The sequence below is a fragment of the Mastomys coucha genome, unplaced genomic scaffold (assembly GCF_008632895.1).
Source record: "Mastomys coucha isolate ucsf_1 unplaced genomic scaffold, UCSF_Mcou_1 pScaffold6, whole genome shotgun sequence".
NCBI classification, from domain to species: Eukaryota; Metazoa; Chordata; class Mammalia; order Rodentia; family Muridae; genus Mastomys; species Mastomys coucha.
In genome coordinates this window covers 22,953,874-22,964,932 of record NW_022196912.1, presented here as the reverse complement: position 1 = coordinate 22,964,932, position 11,059 = coordinate 22,953,874, and the positions used below count along the sequence as shown (strand labels likewise).

Below are 11,059 nucleotides of genomic sequence, written 5' to 3'. Positions count from 1 at the left end.
AAAAAAAAAAAAAAAAAAAGAATTCAAGACTAGCCTGGGCTACATAGTAAGATCCTATCTCAATTTTGTTGTTGTTTTGTTTTTTTTGAGGTAGGGTCTCCTGTAGCCAGATCATTCTGCTTCTTCCTCCCAAATGCTGGGATCAAAAGCAGGACCACCACTTCCAAATCAAGACTCTGTCTCAAAAAAGAAAAGACAAAGAAAAAAGAAAAGGCAAAAAGTATTTTAAAATACATAGTTATATCTTAAATACATACAATTTACCTTAAAATGCATATTTTATTTCAGTAGCCAATGACCATCAATCAAACAAAGAAAATGAAACTAATTTTGTGAAGAAAAAAAAATCAATGGAATGGTTTGCAGAGAGTGAAGAATGACAAGGCTCAACTAAAGCACGCTGGAGTCACAGCTACAGAATGGCAAACCAAATGCAAGAAAGTGTCAAATGGGACGGTTACCCAGTTGTACAATGGTCTTTAGCTTCTGTTATTTTTCAAACATTTGTAAAAGTCATACAAATTATAGTAATAACTAAACATACCAAAATAAGGTAAAAATACTTTCTGAAGTTGTGACTGATAATATACAGTTCTAATTTGATACTTCTTTGTCTTCAAATTCAGTGCTGTCATCTCAGGTACCAGTTCAGTTGTGGTCTGAACTTCCTCACCAGCTTAAAAGGTTAAACGAGAAGACAAAAGAGCTAGTATAAAAGAGAAACCAATTAAGGTCATAACACTGAAACATCTAATTAATATATTCTGGAAACAGTACTGACATATGTGGCCACTTTACCAGTGAACAAGTCTAGCAACATAGGGATGTGGTCCGTGTGGAAAATCAGAATGTGACTCTTCTGTAACAGAAAATGCACGCTACACTGTACAATATTTTATAGTTTGTTCACAAAAGTGTTGAAATGTTAAACACTGTCCCTTTCCTGTAAGCTTTTTCTCGGAATTTTTTTTTTTTTTTTTGAGCATTTTTTGGGACTGTTTGGCTAGTTAGTAACAGAAATATTTGTCAGTGGTCACACAGTAACTTTACAGATAGGCTTATAACCAAAAGGATTAGCCTGTTTCATAAGTCGATGTATCTGAAACCCATCTCATTGCCTAAATAATGTATACAGATGAGTACCTAAACGTGTTTCTTAGAAGAACTCCAGCAATATTTTAGGAACTGTATTTTGCAATTGACTCAGCAGAATAGAAAAACACTACATTTCATTTTCTGTACAATAAATAAAAAAATAAAATCCCTGAAGAGCATCTGATAGTTATTATATGAGTATGTAAGTCAATATGATCAACATAGTTAAGAATCTAAGTATTTATTATCAAAAACACAAGCATAAAACTGAAGTGCACCATGATTCTCCTCGTGAAACACTTCATTTCCAACTCCAATTTCCTTTTGAGAATGTAACTGTAAATCTGTGTTGATGTTTACTCTGACTTTTGCGTTCCACTTCAGACCTCACTTATCTGTTCCCATGAGAGCAGCTCGCAGACACAAGCCTCATCCAAAAGTTCAATACCCTGTATGATACTTTCAGAAACAGGAAAAGTACATTTTATATTTCGATCAAAAAAGTGTGTGTATAGTCTCTTTATTTACATTTCTCATCAAAATTTAAATGCTATTACCTAAATCTAGATGTAATAGTTAAATGAAAGGAAGGATTAAAAAGGCAAATTAGGTGGGCACACAGCTTAGTGGTACATGCTTGCCTGGCATGCATGGCCCCAGGACCCCAGGGGTGGGGCAGGGAGGGAAAGCATCAAGTCATGAGCCATTTTATAGTCTTAAGTGACAAAGCAGACCATTACTTAACTTTACTGTTAACATTACACTTTCAATTTTCCAACCTGTCAGAAAAAAATACCTCATTACTTTTTTTTGGTAAAACATGATTTAAACAGCAATATGATAGAATTTGGGATGCATGGTCATAACATTTTTATGAAACGAGATGTACACCTTACCGAGTTACAAAATGATTATTTTGTTTTGTTTTGTCTTTCAAAACGGTTTCTCTATATAGTCCTGGCTGTTCTGGAACTCCCTTTGTAGATCAAGCTGGCCTCAAACTCACAGATCCACCTGCCTCTGCCTCCCAAGTGCTGGGATAAAAGGCGTGTACCACCACTGCCTAACATGAAATGATCATTTTAGCCTGGCTTATAATCAAAATAAAGATTTTCGGCCAGAGCCAGTGGGGCCGGAGTGAGCGGGGCCAGAGCAAGCAGGGCCAGCAGAAGTCCTGAGTCCAATTCCCAGCAGCCACACACATGATGGCTCATGGCCATCTGTACAGCTACAGTGTACTCATACACATAAAATAAATCTTAAAAAAAAAATTTCATCAAGAAGCTTAAGAAAGTAAAGTTACAGCCTAGACTAGACAGTGAACTGACATTCCAGACCACCCTGGGTTACAGAGTGAGACCCTGTCTTTAAAACCTAGGGAGTTTCTTCTTAACCTTATTCTTCTTATTCTATCTTGGTGGTCTTTCATATCACAAAACGTAGGACTTGTCCTTGTGATGCAACTTCAGCAAAAAATAATATTCCATAGTATTAGTTTATAGACTGCCAAGAATTTATTTTGCAAAGGTATTAAATGTCTCTAGAAAAAAAGTCAAATATCCATGGTTACAAAAATCTCTTCCCAATCCCTAACCCCAAATTTTCCTCTTTGGAGGCAGCCATAGTATTAGACATTTGCCCTCCCTGTGACAGCTTTATTTATACAAACCTGCAAGTAATTTTTTGTTTTTAATCCACAGTATGGATAAATCACATCATCTTTTACTTTTCTCATTGACATTGTCATCTCAGCAATATGCAAACACTGTATTCTTTTTAACTACTGCATTCCACGATTTATTTAGGTAAATGATAAACATTTACCTGTTTCTAGTCTTACATTCATACAAATACTTCAGGGAACATTCTTTGGTCTAATGTGCAATGGCTATCAGATACAAATTAAGCTCAGAGGGTATATAAAATTTTATATTAAAAATATATATGTGCCTGTTTCTCCATTCCCATTTCAACAGTTATCCAACATCTTATGTGGCAATCTAAAATGTGAAGTTCATCATCTTTCTTTTCTTGAGATAGGCTCTTATTGTGTAGCCCAGGCTATCCTAGAACTCATTAAGTAACTCAGGTTAACCCAGAACTCATGATTCTCCACAGTGCTGAGATTATAGGTATGTGTTTCCATGCCTGGTCTACCGCGGCATAATTTTCACTTAAAATTATAGATGAGGCTGGGGCTTCCTTGTCTGTCTGTCTGTCTATGTTCATGGAGAGTATACACGAGTGGGTAAAGGTCAGGGCTTGGTACTGGATGTCTTCTGCTTTCCACCTATAGTTTGAGACAGGGTCTTATCACTGAACCTAGAGATCACTGATTCTACTAGATTGACTGACCAGTGAGCTCTGGAGATCCACTTGCCCCATGTCCTCCTTTATCTAGTCTTACCTGCTTTGAATAAAAATGAGCTCATTTGGGGCAGGCGAGATGGCTCAGCGGGTAAGAGCACTGACTGCTCTTCCGAAGGTCCTGAGTTCGGATCCCAGCAACCACATGATGGCTCACAACCATCCATAATGACATCTGACGCCCTCTTCTGGTGTCTGAAGACAGCTGCAGTGAATTGGGCTGGAGCAAGCGGGGCCTAAGCGAGTGGGTCGGCAGAGGTCCTGAGTTCAATTCCCAGCAGTCACATACATGATGGCTCACGGCCATCTGTACAGCTACAGTGTACTAATACACATAAAATAAATAAAATTAAAAAAAAAATGAGCTCATTCTACCAGAGCCTGAGTCTACTTCCAAAACAGTGTCCCTAGTTGATGTCAATAGTATCACTTATAACCTATGGTGTAGATGACTCATAAAGCACCCATTCTTGCCTTACACTACTGTCAGAGAGTCAAAAACAGGAATGGAAATAAAGAAAATTCTGTTTGGATAAGAACTATGTACTGGATAGAAGGAGGGAAAGGGGAGAGGCGAGGGAAAGAGAAGACAAGACAGAGGCTAGAGAGATAGATGCTCAGTGACTAAGAGCACTGGCTGCTCTGATCTTCAGAAGTTCAATTTACAACAACCACGTGGTGGCTTACAATCATCTGTATTGGGATTTGATTTCCTTTTTTGATGTGCAGACATACCTACAAAGCACTTATATACATACATAAAGTATAGAAACAAACAAACTTTTATTTGCCAGATTGTCATGGCACATGCCTTTAATCCCAGGAGGCAGAGGCATGTAGATCTTTGAATTCAAGGCCAGCCTGGTCTACAGAGTAAGTTCCAGGACAGTCAGGGCTACACAGAGAAACTCTATCCAAAAAGAAAATGAAGATGAGGAAGAAGAGGAGGAGGAGGAAGAGAAACAAAACTATTAACTTTAACTTTTAATTTAGAACTACAATATTATGGAGCTTGGAACTTTGCTATGTAGACTAGGGTAGCCCAAAATCACAGTGAATTTCCTGCTTCTGCCTTCTATGTGCTTAAGGCATACACCACCATGCCCTGCTACCTGTCTAAAAGCCAAAGTGGCCAGACACAGTGATGATACATCTACATGGCTTTGCTGTGTTTAGTGAGGCTGAGGTAGGAATGTAATGGGACTCCATCCTTTAGGCAGATAGGACCTCTGTAGTCTTGAAATCAAGAGTAGCTGTGATTCCCCAACTGAGAGCCCAAAATATCCCATGGATGGCCTAGTCACCTTCCCTCCTTGAAGTGGGGCAGTGGTGTGTGGTTTACCCACCAACTCCTGCTCACCCACCAAAACCAACCAACTTCCCCACCTCCCAAAGGCAGTTTCACATGGTTTTAGGAGTGGCACAGCTTCCAAGAGGTAAGTTTACTGGGGTTGGGACTCCAGTGATGTGGCTTTAGGAAGGAGTCATCCATGGTTGGATGGGGCTTTTCCAGGCTCTTTGGCATGCCCACACATCAGTATTTAACCCAGTAATCACTGGCTTTAACCCCAATAACCAAACAAACTGGACCTGGATGGAATGGTTTCTTTCATCTGTTGGTGTCCAAACTGGGGTGAATAGCCATTTATGTGCATCTCCCTGGGAAAAGGAATACAGGGCTTTTGGTGCATTCTCGGCAAGCCCTCTACTACTAAGTTACATCCCTAACCCTAATATAAATATTGTGTGATAATGTATTTCTAGTAACATACATTATTAAGTATCATTATTAAAATACTGCCACAGGACCTGCGAGATGGCTCAGGCAGTAGACACTGCGGGCAAGCCTGGTAACCTGAATTTAATTCCAGGATCCCAGGTGGCAGAAGAGAACTGACTCTGGGCAAGTTACCCTCTGACCTCCACACTCTCTGCAGGTTCCCACTCAGACCCACTCCACAAAAATTAAAAACAAAAAACATGTTATTATTACAAGAGTAATAATTTAAGGGTACAAAATTTACCCTCAAACAGTTCAACATCCTAAAGCCAATACCCAAACACTTCAGAGCTGTGGGGAACAAACAAGTACGTCTCTGTTTAGCGAGTCCATATCCTTCTGCTAGTAAACTGGCATAATCTTCATTTTAGATAAGGGAGTGGCAAACATCAAATGTAAATTCTGTTTCTAAAATTATCAGTATCTGAATATGTTTAAAAATCCAACATGTTGGAAAAACTCCAACATTCGGTGATGAGAACATCCATCAGACTGTGGTAGTATGTCTATTCTTGCCCTTCCTGGAACCCACACACACCTAATTCCTATGGTAATACTTTTGGATAGGTTACGGTAGGCCCTCTTCCATCAATAATACAAAGTCCTCCAAAGGTGGCCTCTGCTGAAAACTCTTACCGGAGAACACGTCAGGATCTGGCCATGAAACTTGCCCTTGATCTCCCTGAACGCAACTGCTCCCTAGTTACTATTAAAGTGTCCGACGTTGCAGAGTCGAAATAATTTTTTTAATTGTAATTCTCCTTTTCCCGTCTGAGCTTTTAATAAGCTCCCCACTGAAAGAGTACTTCTCTGGAAAGGGAGCAAGAGGAAGCGCGAAGCTCTCCGGGTTCGGTAGCCACTTGGGCCGCCGTGTACAGCGCGCGATCCTCGGAGGCACATCTTGCAGGGTCTCGGTAGCTCTGCTCTCTGCTCCGGATCTCGAGGGGGTGACTCCTCCCGCGAAGTTCACACCCTGAGGCTTTCCACGTGCTACAGACAACCAGGTCCGGACAATCGGGACGCCAGGAGCAAAGGATGGGAACGACCCGCGCACGCGCTCTCCAGTCAGGACCCGCAACCCCGGAGCTGAGCTCGCTCACAAGGTACTGACCCAGAGTCGAACAGAAATGAATCTCCGAGCTTCGGTCGCCTCTGAGGCGCCACAACTTCACAAGGAAGAATCACGGCCTTTCCAGAGAGTCAAGTGTCCAGAGCAGGTGCCGTCGCACACGTATGACGTGGCCACACACCCTTTGCCTGGTTGCGGGGGTTGTGTAGGTTGCGGGCGCACCGACGTCGCCGGCAGAGTGCGTCACCGACTCGGCGTCCCACAGATGCAGTGGCCGGAGTTAAAGGCTCGCTGGCCTCGGGGCTAACATTCTGGCTTTCCCGCGAGTGGCAAGAGCACAGAGTTTACTTACTGCTCACCAACCTCCGCCTGCCGCCCGGGGACCGGAAAACCAGGAAAGACTAAACGTAGAGCTCTGTGGAACCTGGAAAGTCTTCTGCCCGGTTTAAGTCCCTTGTGGTAGTGGACAGGAACGTCACCTATCATCCCCAAGAGCCAAAAGTCATCTAGCCCAGAGAATCGTTGGTCAGGCGTCATAGGACGCACTGCTTGCTGATCCGCACACCTTGCTCATAACTGGCAGGTCCTTTTTGAGTGGCTAAGGATCTCCTGTTCAACCTCAGCCCAAGGTCTAGAGTGTCCACAAAGGCTGAGTAAGGCAATAATGACCACTGGGGGTATAGCTCAGTGGTAGAGCATTTGACTGCAGATCAAGAGGTCCCTGGTTCAAATCCAGGTGCCCCCTTTCCATACTTTTAGTTTCCAAACTAAAAGTATGGTGGCACATTCCAGCACTTGGGAGGCAGAACCAACCTGAATTACATAGTGGGTTACAGGATAGCCAGAGATCAGAGCTAAACTACAAAATAGAAGAAGGAAAAAAAAAAAAACGACACTATTCATTGTGTGCTTGTTTAACAGAACTTTAAAAAAAAAAAAAATCAAAACTGTTTTAGCCACCCCGCCCATCAAAGAGACTTAAATACACGATTCTTAAAACTGAAGTTACCTCTGGCACCCAAAGTTAAATATCATTAGCCTGCCCATAAGTTTATTGAGAATCAGACAAAATTATGCACGTATATTGAAAATTTGCAACTCAGAAATCAGTATTTATGACCTACTATACAAAGGAGATGAAATGACGTCAGCAAGTCCCCTGAAAAGGTAGCTGAGAAATAGGATGGTGGGATTTCTAACTAGGTTGACCACATTCAGCAGCCCTTGTCGATTGTACCATACACCTTTCTAAAGACTAAGGAAGGGTTGGGTGATAGCTGGGTGTGTAAAGTGCTTGCTTTACAAGAACTGGGATCTGAGTTTGATTTCCAGAACTCATGTTTAAAAGGGGGGGGGGGGGCAGGAAACAAGATGGCCCAAGAGATTGATGACTAGATTTCTGTTGTAGGATCCCGGTGGAAAAACAGACTTTCTTCTGATACCTACACACATTTTGTAGCATTCATTTCCCTCCCTCCAACATTTCTTTTAAATCAGAGCATGGTGGCATGTATTTACATATGCAATTCTGATCCCAGGGAAGCAGAGACAGCAGATCTCCCAGTACACCCTCCATTTCAGGAGCCTTTCTATTTTCCATTACTAACAGGCTGGATTATTTGGCCACAGTGTCCATCTCCTAGGCTTCTTCATGCTTTGAGATACAGAGAATAGATCTCTTTTATCCCAATTGTATCCCTGAAGTCCTAGCATGAGCCCTGAAGGAATGGATAAAGTAAAGTTGCAAAACAAAGCCAGAGTACTTTTTCCCTTGCTGGCAAAATACATTTGCTTGTGATGCCGCTTAAAATATGAAAACAGATCAATGCTCAGAGACAGGGAGAACAGAGCTCACAAAGTCACTTAACTACTGAGCTACAGTATCAGTTCCTCTGCCCAGAGATCAGAGAAGAGGATCCCAAAATTTACATTCTCGCACCCCTTAGATGGACACACCTATGTAAATGTCACTCTTTAGACAATATCTTCTTTCTGCAATTTTGTTTTTGTTCTTTGAGACAGTTTCTCTGTGTAGTCCTAGCTGTCATAGAACTCATTTTGTAGACCAGGCTGGCCTAGAACTCAAAGATCTGACTGCCTCTGCCTTCCAAAGGCTCGGACTAAGGGCACAAACTGCCACTGCCTCCACTCCCCCCCAACACACACACATTCTGGCACCACCACCACCCCAACCCTGGGCCAGTTTTCAGATTTCTATAATCCATTATTATCCCGACAAGGAAGAAAAGTGGCTTTCACCTATATCTGTACTGTAGGGAGAATATGGAGAGCAGTGAGCTTCAGAAAGTCAAAGAGGCAGAAAGATTCAGATTGGATGTCATTTGTGGAGAGAATGTCATGTGCCAGAGAAACTACCCTGCATGACCTCATTCACAAAGAAGTTCTCATAGCAGAGGATTTCCACAACTGGACTTAGAGCTGGATAAGTCCTTTAAAGGTGTCATGTAGCTTTTTGTCTCCGTACATAGTTTTCTTCAAAACAAACTTTAGAAAATGGAGTTCTGGGACCAATTTTCTTAAATAATAAACTCCAGTTATTTTTATTTAAGTTTTCCAGAATTACTATAATTGCTCAACTATATTCTTTTATTAGTACTTGTGGATTTTTCAGTTATATGCATCATTTATTATTGATGTCTCCTGACACAGCTGAGATTTTCACTATTTCCCTCCATTGTTTTCCTTAACTCTCACCTATCCACGCATTTTCCTACCGGTGTTTCCCAGAACTATTTTACCACAGTTTTAGCTACATTGATATTCAAAGCTCAGATAACTGTGATCATATAAGTACTATTTGCTGCTGGATTTTGTGTTTCATTGAGCCACATAGCATAGCTTGTTTTAGGAGACTAGAGAGATGGCTCATTGGTTAAGAGTACATACTCGGGTTAAGATTTAGCTCAGTGCTGGGCAGTGATGATGCACACCTTTAATCCCAGCACTTGGGAGGCAGACGCAGGTGGATTTCTGAGTTTGGGGCCAGCCTGGTCTACAGAGTGAGTTCCAGGACAACCAGGACTACACAGAGAAACCCTGTCTAATATTTAGCACAATGACAGAACTCTTGCCTAGTGTCTTAGTCAGGGTTTCTATTCCTGCACAAACATCATGACCAAGAAGCATGTTGAGGAGGAAAGGGTTTATTGAGCTTACTTCCACATTGCTATTATCACAAAAGGAAGTCAAGACTGGAACTCAAGCAGGTCAGGAAGCAGGAGCTGATGCAGAGGCCATGGAGGGATGTTCCCTACTGGCTTGCTTCTCCTGGCTTGCTCAGCCTGCTCTCTTATAGAACCCAAGACTTCCAGTCCAGGGATGGCACCACCCACAAGAGGCCCTACCCCCTTGATCACTAGTTGAGAAAATGCCCCACACCTGGATCTCATGGAGGCACTTCCCCAACTGAAGCTCCCTTCTCTGTGATAACTCCAGCCTGTGTCAAGTTGACACACAAACCCAGCCAGTACACCTAGCAAACACAATGCCCTGAGCTTAGACCAGAGCTCTGAGAATATTTGGCAGAGCATGGTGGCACATGCCCTTAATCCCAGCACTTGGGAGGTAAAGCAGGAGGATCTCTGTTAGTTCAAGGTCATCCTGGTCTATATATCGAGCTCCAGGACAGCTAGGCCTACATAGAGAGACGCAGTCTCAAACAAACAAAACAAAAAACCAAAGTTCATGCTGCTCTGAGTTCAGTTCCTAGCTCAGGTACATCACCCACATCAGGCAGCTCACAACCTCCCGAAACTCCAGCTCCAGTTGAGCTTCTGGTCTCCAAGAACACTGGCATTCATGTTTAAAAATAGCCTTTTGAAGTGTGTGTGTGTGTGTGTGTGTGTGTGTGCAAAATGTGCATGCATGTGTGTGTCCATGTAGAAGCCAGAGAACAACCTTTGAAGTATTATTCAGAAATACCTTCCACCTCATTTGAGGTAGCGTCTGTCATTGACCCAAAGCTCACTAATTAGGATAGAATATTGAGCCCCCGACCTCCACTTCAATTTCTGCCTTCCAAGTACTGGAATTATAAGCTTGCCACCACCATGCCTAGCTTTTTGACATGGGACTGAGCAAAGTTCCTCAGAGTTGCAAGGCAAGCATTCTTCCCAGCTCTAAAATAACTCTTTAACATTTTAAATGACCCCAGGCCTGGTGATACAGGTTTATAACCCCATTTAGTCAGGAGGCTGAGGCAGGAAGATCACTATGTCCAAGGCCTGCCTAATTTACAGTATGAATTCAGGACCAAGCAGGGCAAGTTAGTGACACTCATCCCTCCAAAAAAGGAAAAACTACATAGAAGAATGAGGATGTAGGTAGTATCTACCTTGTTTGCCTAGCAGGGCAGCATGCAGGCAGGCATGGTGCAGGCCAAGCTGAGAGTTCTACATCTCCATCTGAAGGCTGCTAGCAGAAGACTGACTTCAGCCCACATCCACAGTGACACACCTACTCCAACAGGGCCGCATCTTCTAATAGTGCCCGTTCCTGGGCTGAGCATCACATTCCACTCCTTGGCCCCCATAGGCTTGTTCAAACACACAAGTCTATGGGGGCTATACCTACCCATAGCATAATAAAGAAGTACATTTATTCCAACTTCCAAAGTCCCCATAGTCTATAGCAGTATCAACAATGTTAAAAGTCCAAAGTTCAAAGTCTCTTCTGAGATTCATCCAGTCACTTAACTGTAATCCCCAAAGCAGGACAGGAAAACAGAT

General features: G+C 42.4%; 2 protein-coding genes and 1 non-coding gene across 5 annotated transcripts in view; 2 read left to right on the top strand and 1 right to left on the bottom strand.

The window, feature by feature from the left end:
* The window catches only part of Spdya (speedy/RINGO cell cycle regulator family member A), a 38,824-nt gene extending 37,237 nt beyond the window's left edge, over window positions 1-1,587 (top strand). For 2 of the 3 annotated variants that reach the window (XM_031355870.1, XM_031355867.1), the window contains exon 7: window positions 289-1,587. In XM_031355870.1, coding sequence (XP_031211730.1) covers window positions 289-380 — 92 coding nt within the window. In that variant the 3' untranslated portion in view covers window positions 381-1,587. The remainder of the gene's footprint in view (window positions 1-288) is intronic. The other variant, XM_031355868.1, reaches the window with a different exon arrangement.
* On the bottom strand, window positions 266-6,848 carry Trmt61b (tRNA methyltransferase 61B). The gene is given in 8 exon segments (XM_031356873.1): window positions 266-859; window positions 1,374-1,478; window positions 1,481-1,554; window positions 5,815-5,881; window positions 5,884-6,036; window positions 6,039-6,177; window positions 6,179-6,301; window positions 6,675-6,848. Coding segments are annotated over 8 exon segments (900 nt in total). The 3' UTR covers window positions 266-794.
* Window positions 6,849-6,984: 136 nt separating this feature from the next.
* Window positions 6,985-7,056, top strand: Trnac-gca. The gene has a single exon. It is a non-coding gene; the product is annotated as a tRNA-Cys (tRNA).
* Window positions 7,057-11,059: the final 4,003 nt, after the last annotated feature.